This window comes from Eurypyga helias, unplaced genomic scaffold (assembly GCF_000690775.1).
Source record: "Eurypyga helias isolate BGI_N326 unplaced genomic scaffold, ASM69077v1 scaffold7004, whole genome shotgun sequence".
NCBI classification, from domain to species: Eukaryota; Metazoa; Chordata; class Aves; order Eurypygiformes; family Eurypygidae; genus Eurypyga; species Eurypyga helias.
Genome location: NW_010245617.1, coordinates 1 through 24448, shown reverse-complemented (window position 1 = coordinate 24448; position 24448 = coordinate 1). Strand labels below are relative to the sequence as shown.

Here is a 24448-nt window from a genome sequence, read left to right as displayed (position 1 = left end):
CAGTAAACTTCAAGTGCTTGCATCTTAATTTTAGATGCCCTGAGGAATTCTGTCTCCCAGTGGTTTCAGTAGGATCAGTGGGTGCCTTGCAGCACTGGAAGGACTGGTTACAGCAGACTTGCATCCAGCTTCAGTGGTGACTTCCAGACATGCTGGTGACTGTTTCATGATTCACACAGGTTCACAGAGTGGAAGGGGTTGGAAGGAGCCTCTAGAGATTATCTAGTCCAACTCCCTGTTGTACATAATTTTTTTTTTTTTACAAGAAAAAGAAGGAAGATTCAGGTTCATTAAGGTAATTGCTCACACTTAATGGCCCAAAGACAGAATAAAATCATGGAGAAACTTACCTCTTTCATCAGTTAGACAATACAGTACCAGCATCCGGGATTTTTTAGGAGCCACTTTTGTGTGCCCACTTAGTTGCCCTCTGAAAGACTGTAAAGGAAGCACAGAAGTTATTTTTCCCCGTCACGAAAGTAATGCCCTTCTCCTTCCTCATTTTTTCTTTTATTTTTTACTTATTAAAGTGTAGCATGCAACAAAATGGCTTTAAGAATCACCTTGTCAGTAATTTAATCCAAGCCATGAAATGCCAACTGAGCCAGTGTTTGTTCTGTTCTTTCTAGTTTCCACGGATGCTGTCAGGGTATTATGAGGATTGACTGTCCTGCCTATTGCTATTATAGTTCTTGTTTTGTTTGTTTGCATTACTGTGGTACCTAAGAGCTCTGGTCATGGAACAAAACTCTGCATGCAAATACACACGACAGGATGGATCTCCACGTAGCGTGGTTGTGTTAACAGCTGACAGTTTCTCACTAGCCTAAAAAAAAATCAATAGAAAGGACAAAGATCTTTTTCCCCCAGCCCCTGGGCACTGTCTGTACCCCAAAACAATCTCTATAGCTGAATTTTCCCACGTCTGCCAAATAGAATCTCCTCCTCGGTCCACAGCTGTAGTGAGCTGAGATTTCAGAAGACACATACCCTGCTTAGCGCTGCTGTTTCAACATCACAGGTGGAGGGACAAATGAAGGGACAGATCTGGGTTTTAGTTTGTTTTTTAGGAAGAAGGCTGGGAGGTTTGGTGTGAAACTGAATGTAAATTGGTTACCCGTCTGCTATCAAAAAGCAAATAAGAATTGCACATTGGCACAGGTGCCCAAAAAATGTTAGATGGATCTGCGGAAAATTCGTAACGCTGGCATTTCCATCGAAAACACTATGATTTCAGGTTTCCACATTTGTTAGCATGAGATCTGTCTCAGTAAGGGATTGGACTGCAGTGTCTTACTAAATTAGGGCTGTTAGCATCAAACAGTGACTACTTGAAGCATCACCTAGGAACATGAGATCTCCCGTGCCAGTAAGGCTAAACCCACATAATCCCACAACACAAATCAGACTCTTGGTTTATCCGAGGCAGCCGTTTGTTCCCTGAGGTAGACATGTTATATCATGTTTCCCAAAACTGACTAAGGCTTTTTTCCAGCCTTTGAAAAATGCTCATGCCCTGTGTGCTCCATACAAACGCATTGTTCAGAAAACTTCATGGAACATGTACTTGTGGTCTTCCATGCAAGCATCTTCATGAGCTTATGCAAGGGTTGGCAACTCCATCCTCAGAAGGCGGCGAAGACGGAGTCTTGAGTTATGTTATGCCTCTTTATGGGTGGGAGAAAGTCAACTAGTGCTGGTCTAGAAAACTTGATCAGTGCAGATGTTGTTTGCTGTTGCCAGGATCCCTCCTTGTCTTGTGACAAATGTGCTTCCCCACCATGGAAAGCTGAATTTCTTTCCTTTCAATAGTTTTCTAGCAGGCTTTTTTGTTGGTAGAGTCCAGTCCTACAGGTTCCGCCTCACCCTTGCTCATAGAAAGCAGGTAGATGTATGCAATCAAAGTATTGCCTGAATTAATTGCAGGCTTTAGGATGTGGCCTGTGCTTTGTCATATGCTTGGGGATGAAAGTATATATTTTTATATTATTTCTTAAATGTGTTACCCTGCCAGATGTAGCTTCATCTCAGTGTGTCTGTGAGGTGACTGTTCCGTTCGCCCCGTAGCACTGGTACTAGAAACTGCATGTCCCATGGTAATAAAGCAGAGCTTGTGCTTTTATATGGTCCTGGAGTAGCTAGCTGCCTGTTTTGTTTTGGCTTCCTGGGACACAGTAATTATTAAACTAGCCTTGCACTTTAAAAAAATGGTGGAATTTCACACATTCTGTTATAGATCAAAGGTTAATCTTAAAACCAAGGTTTGTTACCATTTGTTAAGCCTTTTGTTTTCTTAACATGACTAATTTCTTTCAGAAGGCCCACCAGATAAATGATTAGGAAATAGCTTTCTCTTCAGCCTGTTTTATATCTTTGTTTAGTCATTAGCACTTTAAAAAGCCTTGCAAAACCGTTGGGTCACAGACACCTCTGCTGCCACCTTTTGTTCTGCTGGTGCTGCTTTGCCCTCAGCTGACCACAGTTGATTCAAAAACTGCAGAAATAGCTTTGCTCACCAAGCGTCCAGTAAGAGTAAAACTCGTCCCATTCATGTGAGAGAGATGTGCAAATAATAGTATGTGCTGCATTTCAGTATGAAAGAAAGCCTCGCCTGTTTTTACCGTTGCTTTTCCTAAAATTTTCTGCAACCAATTGCGCGGTTGCAATACACTTCATTGAGACTGAGCAGTCTTCCAGTGCTGCTTGTTGAGGTTCACCTCTTGTTTTATCTATTTTATTAGCAATGGGATACTAAAGAGAATCATATACATAAATCAGCTCAGTCTCCTAGGCTAAAGAATTATTTTCAGGCTATCTGAAAGCAGCACGTACAGTTCAAATTTTCCTGGGGTTTTCCAGAATTATACTGTTGGAGCCCAAGTGTGAGGCTGTGCTACTTGAGATACTGCCACATGGAGAGATGCCCTTTGGAAGGTATTACCTGGGCTGGGTACGCCTCACAATCTGAAATTCAGGCCCCGTTGATGAATCTCAGGATAGGCACTCCAAATTGCTGTCATTTCTCAAAGGAAAGTTTCTCTCTCTGGTGCCTGTGTGTACGTATTGACTTCGCACACAAATATATAAACGTGTATGTGCGCACATGTATTGGTGGATGGAGACACGCGCACACTTGCAGCTTTTTGGGGGCATTCTGTTCACCCAGCACGGTTGCTGTGGCGTATCTGCTTCAGGTGTTTCTGTGCTGAGGCCAAGGAGCTTGGGTAGTACTTTCAGCTCTGGCATCATTCTGCCAGGTTGCCTTGGATCTGTCTTTCTCCCTTCTGAGCTTTTGTTGCCCCATTTATAACTTTTCCTTCTTTTGTGCTGCACTGCATTTTGATCAGCTGTTGAAATGTGATTATATGACACCCACTAATTGTTATCATATCACTTATTTTCCCACCCTGTTTACCTGTAGATGGTTAGTCAGTATATCAGTCTGAAATTCATCATAAATACTTACCTTTAGCTTATATTCCTGAGCACTGGAAAATGGCAAATAGTTCAAGAGTTACTCGTGTAGTCTAGTAGGCAATTATTTGCTAGGACAGCTAAATCAGACTCCTCTCTGACCTGCGCTGAGGCTGAATTTGACATCGACTGTAAAATTCCTCTCACCAAACTTCAGGCATGTTAGTGTAGGTCTAGGGCTCTTCTGCTGCAGATGTAGAAAGACAAAACCCTCAGGAGTACACTTCTTCCTTACTCTTTTAGGAACAAAACATCTTCCTTTGACTTTTCCCTGGACTGCAGAGGAAGCTATGTGTCTGTCTTATAGTCGACTCTGAACTTCTAATGAACTGTTGTAGGTGACAGACATCCCGTCCCTTCAGTTTTACGCAGTCAACTGCAGCACGGATTGGTGTCTGGCAGATGTAGAAACATTTTCTGAAGAAGATCAAACCCTCGAACTAACCCTGGCTAGAAATATTGAGATAACTTGGAAATCATAAAAAATATGTTAGATATCTCATTAAACACTAAACATAATCTAGGCTGACATAGGAACCTGTATGAGACAAATATTTGACTCTGGGAAGAAGCATTAAAGGTTTGAAGAAATAGCATTGGTAGTTTGGAGAATGAGATGTAAAGAATCTTATTTAATCTGTGGAAGAAGAAGGTTTCTCATTCTACTTAAAGACGTGACCTGTTGTTGTCAGTACTTAGGGGGCTTTCCTAGAAACAGCTAAATCCCAAAAGAAAGACTAAAATGACCTGTTTAGAACAGTTGTAGATTTTGTCTTTTTTTAGAGAGTAATTTGTATGGATCAAAAGTTCTAGAAAATGAGGAATATCCATGTGAAGTTAATGTTTTCCTCTTCCCCAGCACCCTTCCCTCCCATCTCCGAGCAGAATCCCAGTTCAGGGGAGAGGTGGTGTTTGCTTGGATGTTTTGAAACTGATGCCTTGTAGAGTAAGTTTTAAATTCTCTCTTTTAAGGAGGGGAAGGCTTGAAGTGCTCTGTAGCATTACAGTGGCATTTGCTAGCATGTTCATAGGAATTGATGACCAATCTCATAGAAATGTTTTTTACTTAGTGGGATTCACACTGTTCGTTTGCTTAGTTCTCCAGCAGCTTGTACTCTTTGGTGACGACAAGGTGAAATCAGTGAGGTAGAACTCCTGTCCCCCTGAAATTAACAGCCAAACTCTTGCCAACTTCAGTGAAACAAGCAGCTTGAGAATCCTCATATTTTATGCTCTACTCTTCTTGTTTAAATATTCCCAATTTCCATTTTTGAAATGGTCCCTTTCTTTTTAATAGTCCTACAAAGAGTATATTGCTTTTCTGTTTCCAAAATGAAAGTATTTCCAAGGAAGATATCTTTGTACTTACTGTCGATGGCCCATCCATACATTTCTGAAAGAACAGCATCTGTCATTAAGACCGAGGATGGTCAAATGGATTGGGACAGATTTCATACTAAGCGCTTACTGGCAGAGCCTTGCAGGGTCAAGATCAGTCCTGTAGCTTCTAATGAAACTTCAGATATACAAAAACTGAAATTATACCACGGGCCAAAATGTGATTGCTTGCCCATAGCAATTGAAATACAATATGTTCACCCATTGCAAAAGGTCCTTCTGCCTCCTAAGAAAGTCATTTCTGAAATGCATTATTGCTAAAAGCTGGGACTGAAAAGAATGGGAAAAGTTTTAAAGGTAAAGCTGCTAAATGTACTGCGAGGGCAGATTGGAACTACTGGACATGAGTGGTTCCTGAGGCTAATCACCACTGGGAGGCTTACTCCCTCTATCCTCTAATTCCATTCAAACTTACAGGCAGGTTGGGAGCATTACAGTGATAATATAAAAAAAGTAAGATTTTAAAAATTTTCTGGAATGGATGTCCTGGATTTGTGTCACTGCTAACAGAATCTGCACCTCAGTGGAGATCTTACACAGCACGCTGGTACTGCTGTCCCAACCACTGGAATAGTCGGGACCTACACCCACATATGAAGAGCCGTGGGATAATCTGGTCACAAGACACAGGACTGCAGTGAGTCCACTTCATTCGTGCCTCTTCTCACAGAGCCAGTTTTTTGTCTGTGCTGATGTACAGGCATTTCACAGTCCCTGGTGGACACAAGAGGCTTTAGCAAGAACAGTCATGCAGCTGCGTGATGTGTAAAGGTCTGCTGTACATCAGCCAGCAGAACTGTAGGTTTGCGAAGTAGATACCTCCAGAAGATTTGCAGTGCTTGTCTGGACAGTATCTGTTCTCTGGTCAGCATGTACATGAGAGCAGAATCCCATGTTGGAAGAGAAGTAGGAAGGGAAATAAAAATGGAAAATTGGAAACAAAACCAAATCAAAAAAAAAAAAAAAAGAGAGGTTAGAAAAGAAACCTGAGAAGGGGCCAGATTTGGTTGAGTAACTTTGTGGCTAATTAGGCACTGGCTTCAGTGGGTATAAGACTGTGCTTGAAGAATTACAGATCCATGAAGGTTGGAAGGAACCCCGAGAGGTCTGCAGTCTGTCATCCTGAATCGAGCAGATCCTGTTGGAGCAGGTTGCCTGAAGCCTTGCCCAGGCTCACTTTGGACACCTTCAAGGATGAAGACTCCACAGCTTCTCTGGGTGCCTGTTCCAATGTCCAGCCATTCCCATGGTAAAAATATTTATTCCTCATATTGAGTAGGAATATGATATGATGTTGCAACTTTCTTTCCTTATTGTAGATCACAGCAAGATCCCCCCAAGTCTTCTCTTGCTAAGGAAACACGTTTCTCTCAGCCTCTTCTAATGTGCCCTGTGCTCCGGTCCCTTGACCAATTTGTTGGCCCCGCACTGGATTCACTTCAGTGGTGTCCTTGTCTGTCTTTTACTAGCAGCCCCCAAAAGGGCACAATCCTCCAGGCATGGTCTCACAAACACAAGGAGAAAGCAAGAACCATATGCCCAGCCTGCTGGCTACACCCTTGCTAATACAGCCTAGCGTTTGGTTGATCGGGGATGCACCGCATGTACGCTCATGTACTCACCCAGTTGTGCTCTGGGACCCTCAAGACTTCCTCTGCAAAGCCAGTTTGCGTGTAGCAAGTTTTTGCCCTGCTTGTCCTACCACAAGGGTTTGTTCCATTCGAACATATGGGACTGTTTGTTTGACTTTGTTGTACTCCCTGAGGTTTCTCTCAGCCCGTTTCTCCAGTCTATGAGACTGCAAATAGCAGCTTTGTCCTGCAATGTATTGACTGTTCCCCTCAGTCTGGTGTTACCAGCAGACTTGCAGAGAGCGCAAAGAAACCATATAGAACCATGGAATGTTTAGGTTGGAAAAGACCTTTAAGATCAAGTCCAACGTTAACTTGTTACTGCTAGTACCACCACTAAACCATGTCCTTCAGCACCTCGTCCACACGTCTCTCAAATATCTCCAAGGATGCTGGCTCAACCTGGGCAGCCCATTCTGCCAAAGTTCTTCACTGAGACAGGTCGTCATCTCACTGAGAAGTCTTTACGTCTTGTGAGCAGGGGGTGAGGAGCCACCAGCAGCTTCATGTTACGAGCTTATAAATATCCTTATGGTGAGAAATAGCAGGTGACTACTGCAGGGTGAAGTTAGTACCACTTCATCGTGAGTCCATCATTGGATAGAGCAATGGAGGACAATTTCTTAAATCTTACTCCTGGAACTGTGTTTCAGGGTGGGTCAGACTTGGGTATATGGACTGGAGTGAACAAACTGTGCCGTATGTCTGGGGCAGGTCAGCCATGTGGGACAGTCTTTAACTGTTCCACAGTCTGAGTATGGGAAGGGAGTTTGTTTTCTTTTAGCTGGTCTCCATCATATGTTTTCAGTCTGATGTCACACCTGTGTGATTTGGGTAACATGTCGAGACTATTCATTTTAGTTATTAGCTTTGGTTTTGCTACCTGTTTGTTATAAACACCCAAGTTTTTAACCCTTGAGTTCTTGCCAGAACTGCCGAATCATTCCCCTGTTCGGTGTTAACAGTGACTTTTCTCGATATTTTCTGTCCCTTCGTGGAAGATTGTGGGAGCCCAGTAGCAATTCCCAAATCGCTAAAAAGTGATTAGCAATTATTGTTCTGTAAGTGCTTAATAGGGAGATTAAGACAGGCCACCAGGTGTTTACGCAATAACACTCAGTAGCATGGAAAGTCAGCTCTAGCTATTACATGGTGTAAAAGGGGTTAAATGCCTGCCCTCAGAGAGATTAGCAGTTATTTTGATGCTTGTATTATATCTCATTTTCTCTAGTGGGTTGTGCTGTTCTATTATTTTTGAACTTTCCCTGATAAGGGTTTATCTGTGTTTATAGTAGCAGGATTGATTTGTAACCGCAAGATCAGTTTCTGTTAAAGATGTTTTTCTTGCACAATCAGTAACCTCTAAAGCTGCATTTTTAGTCCACCCCTTTGTATCTAACGTAGCATATTTGTATACAGCAGCAAGGGAAGGGGGCTCTGCTTCACATTGCAGGTTTGAAATAACCAATAGTGAAATAGCTTAGGAGCAGAGCAAATGCGCTTCCATAGCAAACTGTATCATTCACACTTTTTTTTTTCTGTTTCAGGAGGTTGGAAGCATTATCGGAAAGGTCAGGAAATTACTTTCTCTCTTTATTTTCATGTCAAAATATTGTATATCAGTTCTTTTCATCAGCCCAGGCTAACTTTTTTTTTCTGTTTCTTTAACAGAAAGGTGAGACAGTTAAGAAGATGAGGGAGGAGGTAAGACAAACCTTGACGTCTTTACTTGCCTTTTTTCCCAGCTCACAGAACAGGGAAATTTAGCGTGTACAGAGCGACACTGCCATCAAGTGGGCAGTTAATTTAACACCACCATTCTTTGCAAGTAGCGGTGTATAAATGTGCCGGCCTAAAATTACACATCGTTGTTCATGTAACCTCCTTATCGCCACAGCAATCTGGAGCCTTTCATTCCCATAGCAATATGCCTGCTGCTGTCTTAGCTCAAGAACAGCTTAGCCAGCATCAAAACCACCGTATCTTTCTTTAGCATACCGACATCGGTCCTGCACATGGCTTGGCCTCCTGGTAGAGAGCTTCCGAAATCTGAAACCAAGCGTTAGACTGATGCTGCGTAACGTTTGAGGGTAGACACAAGCTTCAGCAGAGCTGGAGCCACACTTGCGTAAACCAAAGTATCCCTCTGCCATGTCTTGGCAAAGCCTTATCTTTTCATTGTTTTGCAGCTGTGAGTGGGATGTGGACAGGGTGGACCTGCGCACCCGCCATTCACATCCTTTGGAAAGGTTGTAAACATAAAAAGGCTAACTGAAAAATGGCGCTGCGTAAACCTCCCTCTCTCCCCAGCGTCCATGGGCTTCTCTCCCTGCTGCAGAGCAGGCTGCACTGGGTTTGTGCCCAGGTGAAGGTTACAGACCCACACGTGTCCTGCAAGGCAGCACATCTTACCTGGAGATCCATGTAATTTTCCTTCTTTGAAGCAAGTGCTAAAAGCATAAGTCGAAAGACAAATTCTACTGTTTAAAATTTTAGCAGTGCAAAGTGTATAGAGGATGCCTCAATAAAAGTCGGTTTGGTTCTGGTAAATCTGCAGTACATTACTGTGTCAACTGCTTTGTTGTTTTATACTGTGATAGAAGATCTGTGGCAGGGAAATCTCCAAGTATTTGTATTAAATTGCTGAGATATGTGTTTAAATATACACAGTAGGGAGTTTGTTGTGAGGCTGGCTGAGCTCAGAGCTCCTTTTTTGATAAGAACTTTCACCCATGTTTTCATACATATGTATATTTGGCTAAGACAAAAAAAAAAAACCAAAACCAAAACAAAAGGAAGAAATTAAAACAAGTTTTAAAAAAGTTTCCAATATACTGAGTAATCCTGCCAGTTGATTAAAACACATTGTAGTTTCATTGTTAATTATGGTCACTGCAGATATCTTTGGATATAAATTGCACGCACAAAAGGGAAGCCATCATTGGAGAGTGGTCCTGACTTTGGAGTTCCACATCTTAGAGAAGAGTTACAATCCCTGGTTAGTTCTGTGAGATAAATATCACATGGTCTTTCTCCACTTCTGAGAACCTACTGTCATCTACACGTGGTTGCAAGAGGCTTTGGTTGGTTTTTGGAAGCAAGGAATTCTATGCATCTTTATATCAGCACATGACTAAGAGGCTATGACTCCACATGATAACTCGGTCCTCCTTTAAATCACTTCCTTCCTCAGTACTTCTTTAAAAGCAAAATGCAACTTTATTTTGACTTTCCTGACAGATGTGGCAAGTTGTGTGCCGCCTTTATGGAACAAAATAAAACTCTGTCTTGCTCTGTCATTAGGGAAGTGTCAGAGACAACTTCGGGCCTAAAGAAAAGTACAAAAACTTCAGTTCTGTGCTCCACGGTTGTTAACTTCCTACACAGATATTGGAGGCCACCACATAACATTTTAACTGCCATAGCTCTGCTTTGACCAGTCATCTGTCTGAAAGATCTTTCAGACAACCTCCTGTGGCTCCGGTTTCAAAGGAGGAGCCGTGGTTTGGGCGAAGGCGGCTGTGGGACAGGCAGCCCGGCCTGCTGCCAGCAACTCTGCCCAGCACAGCTCCTGGCATGCTCCCTGCCAGGGTGAGTCTCACAGCCCCGGGTTCACATGTGATGGCAGCAGCCAGACATTGCCACCAGCATGAACGTGCCCCAGGCCCTGATCTCTATCCTGATCTGATGCTGGTGTTTGTTGAGGGCAAGTCCCACTCAGGTTGGCCTGACAGAAGGGCCTGCTGCCCTTTCTTACCTATGAATGCTGAGTATGTCTGCCAGCTGAGCCCATGGCAGCAAGATTTTCCTATCAGTGGTGGTGTGGAGTTTTTTCCCATTGTATTTGGTTGCTGTCATACAGGGAAATAGGATATCGTGCTGTTGAGGAGCAGTAGGCATGTGAATAAGGGCTCAGACACCAAACACATTGGCTCAGACACCAAACACATGGTAACCCTGAAGGCAAAGGGCCAAATTAACCCAAATTATCTCACATTTGCTGCAGGCCCAGATCCTTGAGAAGTATATTTACATCTAGTTTGGGTTTTTCTCTGCACTGCCAGTGACATAAAAGGGACTAAGTATGCTTGAGAGCCGTGCTTGCATGTCTCCAAGACTAAGTTTTCTAACTCCTTCCAAGAGGCTCCTTCCTTAAGGAGATAACACCGTTAACTGTTGCCTGTCCTTTAAAGTGTTGTTCAGTGTGTATTAATTGACTGCATTCACATAAGACACATCTATATGGAGCCTTCTCCACAATGCAAAGCAGTGCCCCAGCGAGACAGATAGAGCCCTGCCTTTGGATCTCCAAACCAGAGAGATGCATCTTTCCTGGGAGATATTGGTGTTCCCTGGAGACATCCATCTTGTCTGAAATTCTCCAGCTCCAGTCCTACTTAAGGTTAACCCTGCAAGAGAGAAGGGAAGAGGCTTGATTATGCAATTATTTACAACTTTGAGCTACAGAGGCACTATTTGCATACTGCAATGAAAGTTGTGTCAGTATTTTGCCAGACAGAATCCGGCTTCCCACAGTTAGGTAGATTTTTGGAGTGTGCTCTGTTTATGCTGAAATTATATGATGTTGGGGCTGCAGTTGTAGGGAAGCATATTAGATGCCTCAAGATATTCCTTTCCAAACTATTTCCCTAATCCTACTTAGTTTGCTCCCTGGGAGATATAAATTTGAAAAATATTTGTTCTTTTTGACAGAGTGCTGCTCGAATCAATATTTCGGAAGGCTCCTGTCCAGAGAGAATTGTGACAATAACAGGCCCAACAGATGCAATTTTTAAAGCTTTTTCTATGATTGCACTAAAATTTGAAGAGGTAAGCAAATATGGGTTTTTTTTCCTCTCTTCAAGTTGAAATACAAACACTGTTTGAATTTTCTCCTGTTTGCTTTAATGTTAAATATGATTTGTTTAATGTTCTATTTAATAGCAATGAAAGTGGTTGTATTTTTATAAGTGCTTTTGGCAGTAACGCTGAAGAAAATAATGGGTCAATTTACAAGCTGTTTGATCATTTCTTTTGCTTTTTTGGAGGCTTCAGGGAAAAGCAATTGTTTCTAGTAATGTGCACTAATGGTAGGAAAAATGTCTTGAAAAATTTCTGGTCCCATTGTGGGTTTGATTTGAAGACAATAATTGCCTAACTTTTAGCTCTGTTTTTATATTATTCCATTTGGTATTGATGTAAATTTTATATATGTCAAAATGAATATATAAGTTATTCAACTAGAAAATTTTTATTTTAAAAACAAACTATCTGATTACTAGTTACCATATTTAAACCTTGGCTTTTAAAATTAATTAAAATAAAGGCACTAAGTGGAAGTGAGGCAAGAGAGCACTCAGTTTTTTTGTACAATTACAGTTCTGTGCAGATACATACCTAAAGTGCTGGGATCTATTCAAGTTTCATGGACCAGCTGTGATTAGATGTGGTCACCACTTCAACGGGAAAGCTCACAGAAAAGTCAGCAGGCTACAGAACATGAACTCTGGTCACTCAGGAGAGGATTTAACTCCCTCAACTTTTGAAAATCAGACATCCAGTCCAGGCATCTCTCCTGTCCTCTGTGGAGAGACAAGAGGCCCCTGCAGAAGGCAATTTACCTTCTGCTAAAGGAAGAGCCTGCAGATAGGTGGACTGAATCACCTGCAGTAGGAGAAAGGGACTTTCTCTCTCCATCGGTATAAGTAAATTAAAGGGATTTTAATCCCTTTCTTATGAGTACTTACTTCTCCAGGTCAGTGAGGTTCATCTCCACACCTGCCCATAACGCTTGGAGATGCTGGCATTGCTGGGTAGCATCAGCATGTGTCTTTATCCGTGGTGATTGTTCACGTTTTGAGTGACAGGTCTAGAAGAGAGCTTGTGGGTAATCAGATGTGTTTGGCTTCTAGCAGAAGCAGAATGTCTTATAACCTACTTCACACTGTGATCAAAAACTAGTTAGATTTTTTCGTGCTTTTTCCTGATATTGGATCCGCAACCTCTGTTCTCTGACAGACACCTTTTTGCTCCTCACCTAAATTTATTCATGAGCAGTTTATAAAGCTTTGTTCCTGTGCCAGCGCTGGCCATTAAGTTTAAATAATTCTTGCCTGTCCATCCCTGAGGATTTCCCTCTTAGACGTATTTTTAGAAACCGTTTTTATCCCCTCACAGTCTTACTTTTGCCCAGAGTAAGTGAGCCAAGCTCAGTCTTTCAGAGGACACATTCTCCGCCCCTCTTGTGACTCTAGTAGTCCCTTTCTACCTTTTCCAGGTTACAGTTTGTGTTAAATATACTTGTTAATTGTGGACAGGTTGCAAATGGCCTGTTTAATGGTGCTAACAATCCTCTGTCCTGGCTCTCACGCTAACATATCCCTATGGCTGCTGGAAATTCCTCACTTCCTGCTAGTGTAATGCTTTGCACACAACCACTTTGTGCCTGGCGAGTATCCCCAGCTTCCCGCTCAGGTGTTTTCACTGGAAACCTCTTTGGTCTCGGCAGACATTCCTGTCAGCCCCCAGAAAAATGACCCTTCTTTATATACTGCAAATGGCAATCCCATATATATTTTCCAGTCCTTCATGGGGTTTCAGGCCTACCTTTGTGATATTCCAATCTTTCAACATGTTAATAAAGTACCCTCATTTTGTGGCATGGTGTATTCAATAAGCACACTGATTATTTTTTTCCTTACCAGTTATTAATGAGATGATAATGAGATTGAGGTTGAATCCTGCAGAACCACACAAGTAATCCTGTCCAGCCTAATTTTAAATCCACCTGTTGTCATCTCCTTCATAGCTCATCTTGTACCAATTCCTGTTTCTTCTAGTTGAAGAGGCAGCTTTGTGTACAGTACCATATCCTCCAATCCACGGAGACGTGTAGAGAGCAGTCTCTCTGCTCTCTACATGAAAAACATGCTCTGCTTATAGGGCCTTATCCTGAAAAATGCTGAGGGAATCACTAACAGAGAATCCCTGCCAGTTCCCACCAAAACAAGTACCTGGTGGAAATAACACTGCATTTCTTATAAAAATATCAAACACCGCACAGCATCGGATCCCCAGCCCAACACCCAACACCAGGTTGTCTTAGAAAGTGCTGTAGCTAGCAATAGGCAAAACCAATTTGAAATTCAGGGATCTGACTGGATTTTATGAATATTTACCCTTGTAGATTTCAGAGAGCAGTCTGGACTCTTTGTGTGCGTATTAGCAAAGAGGCATTGGCACACCTTGCAGGAAAGGTTCTGTGGTTGTATTCTGAAATATCTGTATTTCATTTTAATATAACTGTCTTCTGATACATTTGAAAGAACAGTTGCAAAGAAAAATGTCTCTCGTAATCAGTAAGTTTTTCAATAATTATTCCTGTCAACAAAATAAGATAACCATAACACTTCGGAGGCAAAATAAGTAGTGTTTCAGAAATTACAAATTAACTAGCTACCAAATGTTATTTTTCATGCATATCTTTTTCTTGGAGATTTCTTTGGCCATTTAAAGAACCAAAAAATCCCAGAGCAGACAGTACCTGGCTCAGGTCTGGCTGTCACTGCTGCCTTCAAACAGAACAAAAAAGATGCTCGCATGAGACTGATGGTTTGAGGGACTTCTTAGTATTTGTTTCATATGAAGGCCTTGAACCCTTAATTTCAACCCTACAGCTGTATAGCTGGGGGATAAGCAGGTGTAGGAAGACATGGGAACCCTGGAATGCTTTTCTGATGTTAGCAAAAATCTCAAAATGTGTCAGATGGGGGAGGGGGGGAAATCTGGAGGTGCGTGCTCTGTGCGGTTGCTCTGTAGCCTTCTATCACTCTGTTTTGACAACCTTCCTAATAAAAGTTGATTTTTCTAGCAGCCTGATGATGAATTTGCAAGCTAGGTAGGTAATGATATAAACAACCAAAGTATTCACTGCAGAGGCAAAAGAGACTTGTTAAAAGATGGCATTAACCCGGGCAGACCACTGGAGTTGCAGAGAAGATACTGTAGAGCAGTGGTTTCCAGACTGGAGGCTGCGACCAAATCAATGCAGCTGTAAGTTCACTGGCAAGTGGGGCAGCTCTGATTTTTGGTATAAATATGCACAGTCCACTGGAAGCATATGGTAATTAAGTGCTGGAAAAAACAGCAGGCAGTGGTCAGACCTTCTCCATATGAATAAGAAAAGGTTTGGTGAAATCCTTGTTTGTTTGCAAACATATATGAAGAAATTGCTTAGCTCTAGGAATAAGGAGGAGAGAAAGGCAAGGTGATAAAAGCAATTGAGATGATGCCTTTTTGACAAATACTGACTCCTGCTACTATGACTAAGTAGTGGTGGTCATTGCCAAGCGAGGAGCCACCTCACAGATTCATTGTACTTGCTGTGAAAATTGGCAGGTTTAACATTTCATTTAGAAAACAGTAAAAAAGAATTTTGATACATTTTTCTCCAGAGTTTTGGTAGATTTCTGAGCTGCCAGGTTTGCTTGTCTTGGGAAGCCTTAGGCACTGTGACTCTGGGATGCCAGGAGCTAGGGATGCTGTGAGGCTTCAACACTGGGAGCTGGCTCTCCCACCGATTCCAGGCTTCGAGTTAGCCCGGCCTGGCTGAGGAGCAGTCCAGGCAAGCAGGCAGAAAACCATGCGAGGTCTGGATCTCGTGGCTGCCTGAGCCACCAGGAAATGGATCCAGTGCCACAGGAAGTTAAGAGGTTAGAGAAATAGGAATCTCCTAGTTTGAAAGGTGAGTCTTCTGTGGGAAATTCTCCAGCCAGCCCCACTTGGGAGCCTGCGGGGGGGGCATGGGGGGGTAGAAGTGGTTTTTGCTCATTTCTCTCTTCTTGGGGTTTTTTTTTTTTTTTTGAAGCTGGACTAGCTCCTTTAATGCACTCCATACTGCTAAGCCTGTGTGCTTAGGTTTTGCTGTTTTTAAATGATGAGGAGCAAATAAAAAAAATTGGCTTCCCATTTTTTGCAAAGTGCTTTGGAAGGGCAGTAAGTGCAGTGAAGGCTTTGAGGCCGGGCCAGATATGAGATGGGAATGGGAGACATTATCAGGGTGGTGCTGGGTGGCTGAAGAGGGTTATTTACCTACACCTGGATGATAGTGTGCTGTCACCTGACACAAATGTGATCTAGTAAGATGGCATCTGCCAGCTGAAAAATTGGCATGACTTGCACTTTAATTCAGCTACGTGGGTGCTGCAAAATCCTGTTATCCCTCTCACTTTATTTTGGATTGCAATCTCTCACTGACAAGGGCACTAAACAAAATGTGAGTTACTGACTGGCAGAGGAATGGTTTGATAGCTGTCTTGTGGCATGCAGCAATGCCTCATTCCGTTCAAGATTTTTGGTTTTTTTTCCTGCTTTTTTAAGCTAAGCAAGGTCACACTGAGCCAATTCTTGGATGGAAGAATGCTGCCATCGCAAATAAAGGGGTACTGGAGGAATCAGTGCTGCTGTCACTGAGCTCCTTCACTGGTTCCGCGAGGCGTGCAGAGTTGTTTAAAGTTCTTTTTTTATTATTTAATTTGGTGTCCTGATCACACAGTGTAGGCGCTTTTTTTTTTTAAAACTAGTAGGCTTTATAACTGAGTATGTGGGGAAACACATCAATTCTGTCTGCTGGAACTCTTGTTGCATTTTACATGGGTTAAATGGATATGAAATGCATGTTTTCTGTTGTTCTTGTCCTAATCTTTCAGGTAGCATTTCTGTGAAGGGTGTAATAGCTGTGCCGTGTCACCTCACAGATAGATGGAGGTCTCTTCAGCTTGCAGCTAGTGTTAGCAAACTGCACTGAGATTCTGATGAGTTGTTGGACAGGTGCCATGCAGCTTGTGGCTTTTTTTTGTCATCCTAAGCGCTCTCAGCAGCATCTCCATTGATCAGTGGGAAGATAAGACTTTAGAGGGATTGCTTTGTCTTGCCTAGAAGATTTTGATTAAACAAAATGTATTTGAAACAGTGTAAACCTTGCAGAAGTAGTATATTGAAATGCTCATGCAAACACGCAGTCTAGTCTCATTGGGTAATGAGATACATGGATACAGGTTACATTACCTGGGCACTGGTAATTGCTGTTCTACTGAGCTTTTTGTATGCTGGTTACATAACTGTGATGGAAAAGATTTTAGGGATTATGTAACACCACGAATACTTACGGATCTGCTACAAAGAAGAAATTAAACCAGGGGAGTGAAGCAAAATATTTATCAAAATAATCTGATTTTTTTCTGCTTCAGATTATTCAGATTTTTTTTTTTGGTCATTCCCTTTTTTTTAGCCCTCTTTTTTGTATCAAATCTGACAAGAAAGTGCGTGAAACATAAAAACATATTGGTTAGTAGAAGCGTTCTGAGATGGTGGAAAAGAGACCAAATTAGGCTTTAGGGGCCTGTGAACTCAAAAGCCTCTTTGCCTTCTCCTTCGGCTAGTCGGATGATAGATACCACCTTCCCTTCTAGTTTTGTCTCAGAGACTGTCCCCTGGTCCCGCAGCATGGGCCTGCGATGCCAGGCAGCAAAAGTGTAGATCTAGCCCAAGCTGCTTGTGTCGCTCCTGCTTACGGCTTTACCTGCAAAAGAAACAAACCAGGACTGGTTGCGTGCTCTCCGGGTCTCCAACAGCTCGGGCGCTGGTTGCGTGCTCTCCGGGTCTCCACAAACAGCTCGGGCATTTGCTCTGAACCTCTCAGTGCTTACCAGGAATGACAAATCCTCCACTAATCCTTCCTGACGTTGTGATTACAGGACATAAATGCTTCAATGACAAACAGCACGGTGACAAGCAAACCGCCTGTAACGCTGCGGCTCGTCGTCCCGGCAAGTCAGTGTGGATCCCTTATAGGAAAAGGAGGTTCCAAAATCAAAGAAATCAGGGAGGTAAGTCTTGGGATGTCTGCTGGGGACACTGGCTAGCTCTGTATCCTGTGGAAGTGTGCCATGCCAACACAGTCCACTGCACTTTTCTAATCACACAAACATGAGCATCTGCTGAGCGAAAAGCATGGAAAAGACATCCCTGGAAGTGTTCAAGGCCAGGCTGGATGAGGCTTTGAGCAACCTGGTCTAGTGGAAGGTGTCCCTGCCCATGGCAGGGGGGTTGGAACGAGATGGTCTTTAAGGTCCCTTCCAACCCAAACAATTCTATTCTATTCTAAAAGGGAAGCAGAGATTCCACACAGCTGTGCCCTTGTACCTTCCTTGGAGCAAAAGACCGTGGGTGAAATAAAGAAACAGCTTTACAACATGTTAGTATTTGATGCATGATTTAGCAAAGCAACAGTTTAGTGACTGAAAAGGCTTGTCCAGTTTCTCTTTGGGTTCAGTGCCCTTCCCAGCAATATTCAGGTGATTCCAAGTCAGTGGAGCATTGCAGCCATCTCCAAATGAGTTACCACCCTTGCAGCTAGAGAAAGGCCCAAGTAGCAGTGAGGAGTCCAGGTTAGCAGATCAAATGCTTGATCTAATTTTTAGAAAAAAAATATGATCACACTCCTTTTCTGTTTCTCCTTAATCTCACTCTGCCACAGGTGACCTGTTTCATGTATGCCAAACCCATATTGATTTTTTTGAAAATCCAGACTTTCTCTAAAGAGAGCCATTTAGTGTTCTGTGCTAGCAGTCACTTTTTCCTCTGATCAGAAGATGCAAAAAAAATCATACAGTGCCAGTTTTAATTCTCCCATCCATGACTACAGCAACATAGCACATGCCAAGCCAAGGATCCAACGTTTTTAATCAGCCAAACAAGAAAATTAGATACATGCGAAGTACATGTAGAGAAAATCTGAATAGCACATTTCCGAAAAATTGACCTTTATTCAGGAGAAAGTGACGGTATTCCTTCTACGTTTGTATTCATTGCAATATAGGATGAGGGGTGGAGTATCACTGTAATATGCTGATCCATATTTTTATTTGACTATGTAAAAAGAAAACTTTTGACAGGCCCTACCAAATTGAAACTTCCTTTTTTATCTAAAATGTAGATTCAAGATAGGTTTTACTGAGCTTATAAGTTTCATTTCACATGTGAAAAAACCCCTAACAGGTGCTTTCTATCAAAGAAAATTTGATCAAATACCAAGAAGGAGTGGAAAATGTTTTTATCACAATTATATGTCTGGCATTTGCTATGAAATGTTTAGTTTATGGTAGCCATGGAAAGAAAGGTGATATAGAGAACAGTTAGGGGTCTCATCCCATTGACTTTCAAGTTCTTCCAAATTATTTTGATTCCCTTTTGATTGTCCCAGGAGTTTCATTTGACAAAGTCTCATCTGAAGGCTTACCTTACCTTTCAGGATTTGGCTGCTACTGAAAGGGACTTCTTTCTCTCCTTTGCATACAGGGAAGGAAAAGCAGTGTTTACCAATTCCATTAGCTGCCAGAGCTGCCAAAAGCCATTTCAGAGTTTTTGTTGCCAAGCAAGCAGCGTGTTGTTCCTCCGTGTGCCTCTTGCTTTGTAAACTGTGTTCGTGAGAACACGCATCAGTTGTCTGCTGAGAACTTGCAGAAAAACAGTTCAGAACCCTGCCATTTGGAGGGGTCTCTGCTTACTCTGGGACCTGCAAATAAAAGGCAATTACAAATCAGATTTTTTTTTTTTAATTGCTTTATTTTTCATTAAGGAGTCTGGGAGTTATGCCTCTCAGTAGTCTTATTGTCAAACTAACTTTTGAGATGTGGGAGAAAGGAATCACTTGATGACACTGAGGGAAAGAAAAGAGTATTTCTGTTTAGATGTTAGGGTTATAGGAAACCCTTTGTTGTCTTGTCTTTAATCACCAAAACAGCTTTGTCAGAGAACTGTGTATAGATGGGAGGAGATACTAGTGCACTGCAGCGCATGTCATGGAAGGAGGAAGGTGTTCAGTTTGCCTCATGCACGGGACGTTTGTGGCTGAGGCTGCACAGCCACTGAGCTGTTGGGGTTGGCAGCAGTTCGTGTCTGGGTGAGTCCGAAAGCTTGCCGAGCCCTGGCAGGTAGCAGTGAAGCCAGGCTAAAGCCTTGACGCTGGAGAAGGCAGAGCTGCTGTCAGAGCATGTGGTGGAGGTGACCTCAGCCACAAGATGTGATTTCTCGTGGCCCTCCAGATCTCGTAGGGGTCCAGAAGAACTGTCAGGCAGCAGCAATCAAGCTCGTTTCTTAGTTGTGTTAAAACAGGAGCCAGGCATGAGTGTGCTGGTGAGTACGTAGCTCTAAGTTTTACAGGTGGCAATATTTCAGATTTTATTTTAAATATTGATAACCTCATCCACAGCACTAAGTGGGTGCTTTTAGGACATAAGCTTTTGAAGGTGAGATTGGTCTGCTCGTCTGTGTAAATCAAATGACTTAGGTGATTATTCCAATGAGCATAGTTTCAGAAGCAATTAGCTAATAGTCTAGTACAAGGAAGTAAGAGGATGGTGTTTGGCCAAATAGGCCTTTTGATAAGGCTGATGTAGTGAGAATTCACACTACATGTTTCCTTAAGCATAAGAGTAATGGGCAAAACGTTACTCTTTCTGTTGCTGACGTATGACCAAAGTCAAAAACTAAACAAGACTATCACGAGAAGCAAACGCATAAATGACTGCAGTATTTGGTAGAATATTTTGTGCTAGAGGTACAGATACCCAGAACCATATGTTAAACAGCAAATATGATCACGCAGGAAAAAAAAGGGAACATTCAGCGTAAGATGTGGTCTAATTTCATCGTCACACAACACACTGAGCGGCAATTGCATGAGGGATGGTATTTTGTGTTCAGTCATGTACCCAGGAACAACATGTAGGGTTGCTTATTTTCAAGATAAGATTGCAAAATAAAAAAAGAGGCATGACAGATTGATCAAATTATGGTGAAATTCCAAAGCCTGTTATAGAGCAAGGAATTGATATTCTGGCCTTAAACAGCACTAGTGAGCAGAAGATGCTATTGGTAATTTAATCAGGCTTTGGAAAGAATAATAACGTGTCGTATGTAACCAGCAGGAAAGCAAATTAACTCCTTGCTGACTGACACACAGTCAATGGTTACTGAAAATGCTTCTTTTAAAAAGCCCAAAATATTGCATTGCAACAAGAATCAGGGATAGACTTTGTTTGAAATATGTGAAAGTGCTAACTCAGTGTGAAATTACTGGGGTTTATTCTTTAAACTGAAAAGGTCTTTCAGGATGTTTGTGAAATAATGCCAGGGATTGTTTTGGCCTCATGTATTTTTTTTCTTTCTTTGGATTTTTGAGGGTGTTTTTGCTAGCTAAGATACATGAGTGCCAAGATCAAATTTTAAATTTTTTTTTAAAAAAACCCAAAACTGGCTTATTGCCTTCTTGGGATCATTAATGAGCTAAAAGTTGATTATCTGCATGTATTTAATCAACGCTAATTATAATTTAGAAGTGCTTCTGTACCATCCTGAGATATTCCAGAGCATAAGGTAGCCCCAGATTTCATCCAGAGACATGTCAGCCATCAGTGAATTCAAGAGCCATTTATCTGCAACTCATTTCATTAGCAAACCTTCTTCAGTTCTCAGCATTTTTTCCTTTAATATTTTTTATTATTGAAAAATACTTTATTTCACCTTTTTCATATTTTATTCAGCATTGCAACTGTCTGTGAGGGGGTTAAAAGCCTTGCCCTGAAATTCAGGTCACAATTTGTTAGCCACTGTCGAGGACTACGCTTTCTAGGATGTGGGGGTGTTTGTAAACTGCCTTGAGCAGGCAAACCCATGTCCTGCCAGACCCCAGCGTTACCTGCTCTGGGCATGAGGTTACAGACGCGCTCTGCCACCTATCTAGCAAAGAAAAGATGACAGTTGAGAGGTGCATCCTCTCCATCATGTCAATAAACCACCAGCTTTTGCGAGTCCCAACGGTGATGTTCTCTTTGCTTTGTCTCCGCTCAAGTCCACAGGAGCCCAGGTGCAGGTAGCGGGGGACATGCTGCCAAACTCGACGGAGCGTGCAGTGACTATATCGGGCACCCCTGACGCCATTATCCAGTGCGTGAAACAAATATGCGTGGTTATGCTGGAGGTAAGTGAGTGCTTGTCTTATTAGTTATCGAGTGTACCGTGTTCCCCAGGGGTCCTTCCCGTGCCAGGGATTTCCTGAGGACTCTCTTAGACTGTGCCCTGCTCGGTGTTTGAGAGCCTCTCGCAGCAGGGATTAACAGTCAAAGACCAGGGCTGTCATGACAGTGTCAAACAACAAACCAGGTCCAGCACTGGAGCTGCAGCCTGTTCTGAGAAAAAAGCATTTTATTCTGATGCAGAATAGAGCAGAAAACATCTAGATCTTGTTTTAAATAGAAATAATTCTGACCAGCTTAACTTAGACTTACCAGGACTTTTTGCTTCTTTAGGGTCAGGTCATGGCATAAAACCAGAATGTTTCATTTTGCCAGCAATTTTTTAGCTCTTAGATTAAATGATACAAAATTATTTTATACAAAAATCTGGAAATCTTAACTCTTGCTGAAAATTCCCATAATTTCATGCAAGTACATTTCTCAACTGGTAAGTTGAATAGAAGTTTGGAAAAAAAAAAATAGCAAATCGAAGTGAAACATTTTGACTTAGTAACCATAATTTTTGACATGGAACATGAAACATCTGAAGCTTTTATAATATCTTCTGCTGGAAAATTTTACGGGTTTTTTTTGGTTTGGCTTTTCACCTAAGTCTAGTCAAGGGCTATGTCATTATGATCTCTGACCACCCTACTGTCCTGTTATTCTTTAAAGAGGGGAAAACCAATGGAGTATTTGAGACAGCACTGCACCTATTGGCTGTTCAGAAGTATGCACTGCATCGAACTGACATACAGCCTTGACGTCAAAATGGCATAAATCATAATGCAAGTAAAAGCATAGAAACTAATTCCCCTTGTATTTCACAAGGGGAATTTATATTTTTTGTATTTCACTGGGGAAACGTGACTCTTGCTTCAGTTTTTGTTGGGCTACTGTGAGCAAGGAAATTCTATATAAAAACGCAAGAGAACAAAAAGTTACTGTTAAAAAAATAATTTTAGTTTGTTAGAGATGGACTACATGATGGCAATAGTTATCAGCTTTATGAATACAGAGTGTAGTCTGTTCTCCAAATGGCATTCACTGAATAGGTAGTTACTTGCTAAGGAAGATGAGAGAAGCCATTTCTCAAAATCAGACAGACACAGTCCTATTTTCCCACAGGTAGAGCCACTTTTTAAATAATTAGGAGTGACATAAGAGATACTTAATTTTTAGCATTAGGCAGATAGCAAGCAGCACTACGAAGACATTGGCTTAAGTACAGCTTGCTGCTTCAGATGTTTAGGAGAATGAATGTGCTCTAATTTTCAGCATATATTTAATTTGGCAACACACACTTTTGTTGACATGAAATAACAAGTTATATGATGTTAATTAATGGAAGTGGTATTGTTGCTACCTTCTTTAGTTGCAACTAATGCACTGAAATCAGGGCACTGTTCTGCTACGTGTTACACAGACAGCCTGAAGCCCTTGTAACAGACAGGTGTTTATGCTTTATTCACCAGGAGAAGGTTAACCTCCATCAGGGGGTTTCCCTTTGGGTCCTTGCCTTGGGCTACAGGGAACAAACTCCCTTTCTGAGTGTTAGGAAGGCTGTGGTTATGCTCTTGCTGAAACTGGGAGGAATTTTCTCCAACCTTCCAGCTCTGTCAGGTGAAAGGCAGAATCAGGCTGGTCATTTGCAACTGAACATCTGACTTAATTGAGTTGGTAACAGAAGAAACCTTGGTGTGTAGCAGTGTAAGAGAGACCAATAAGCCAGAGTTGTGTTCGGTGTTAGCGTAAACGAGAGCACAGGCTGGATTCTTGCAAAACATTGACAGATTTCAAAATTGTGCCCGTGTTTCCTGAAATGCTTTGACATGCTTAATGAAGCTTCATAGCTTCATCTGACAGTGGCGGTAATGAAGCCACGAGTTGCAGCACTGCCTGGTTTTGCTGTACAGTTGGGAACTCAGCTCTTCCCCCTCGAAGCCCAGACAACAAGCCTCGGCTTGCTTTTGTGCTGGTGGCGGGGAGGGCAGGGTGGGGTGGGCTGGGTTAGCTGTATGCCTCTTTATCTGAGGTGATCAGGTTAAGGAGTGATATTTTAATAAGAGCTCTGCTTCATTCTGCATTTTGATTGCTTTGTGTTTTTGTCTGCAGTCCCCACCCAAAGGTGCCACCATCCCCTACCGTCCCAAACCTGCCTCTGCACCTATCATTTTTGCAGGTGGCCAGGTAAGAGCAGACACCATTTTGGCTTCGGCTGGAAACCACACCGTCTTGGCCCAACCTCAGCCAGCGCCTGTTAGTTTTCAACTTTTACTCTTTTTTGCCTGGTATAGTATTGGTGTGCTTTGTCTACTCTGTGTGCTTACACTTTGCAGGAAAGGAGAACACTGCATTGCAAACTTGACACAAAATTATGATGACTGGTGTTTTGCCAAGATTTAAGACTAACTTCTGTAATTTGTCCTTCTGCGAATCGAGAGGTGTCCAAATCAGATGCTCCCCGAGTGGGACAAAACTGCTTATTGTAGGGGTTGGGTTTTTTCACTGTTAACTGACAGGTCCACTGGCAGTATAAGCAGTTTTTTAAGTTTTCAGAGATGATTGAACAGCAGGATGCCTTTTCTTATGAAAGGTATAATTTTTCTCTCATAGTTTTTATATTTTTAGGACCAAATACTGTGTTTAGCAGTAAAAATTTACACACATGTAATTTCTGCTGCTTATAGTCCCTCGGGACCAAGTAGCAATGGGGTTCTGAGTTACAGGAAATATATAAATGCATGTTCAGACCTTCCTAGCTGTGGCATACAACAGTCTGATTGATAACACAGAGCTTTGCTGTTTCTTTTTTTTATATAGTGAAGTTTTGACGATTCCCCCTTCATCTTAAGCTATGTAACGGATTCG

General features: G+C 42.1%; 1 protein-coding gene across 1 annotated transcript in view; it reads left to right on the top strand.

The window, feature by feature from the left end:
• LOC104508487 (poly(rC)-binding protein 3-like) overlaps positions 1 to 23868 on the top strand; it is a gene marked incomplete at its 3' end in the record, with an annotated part of 29409 nt that extends 5541 nt beyond the window's left edge. Inside the window, exons 2-7 of the mRNA XM_010150133.1 lie at positions 8051 to 8074; positions 8175 to 8207; positions 11217 to 11333; positions 17258 to 17389; positions 21415 to 21543; positions 23693 to 23868. Coding sequence (XP_010148435.1) covers positions 8051 to 8074; positions 8175 to 8207; positions 11217 to 11333; positions 17258 to 17389; positions 21415 to 21543; positions 23693 to 23868 — 611 coding nt within the window. The remainder of the gene's footprint in view (positions 1 to 8050; positions 8075 to 8174; positions 8208 to 11216; positions 11334 to 17257; positions 17390 to 21414; positions 21544 to 23692) is intronic.
• Between the last annotated feature and the right edge of the window lie 580 nt (positions 23869 to 24448).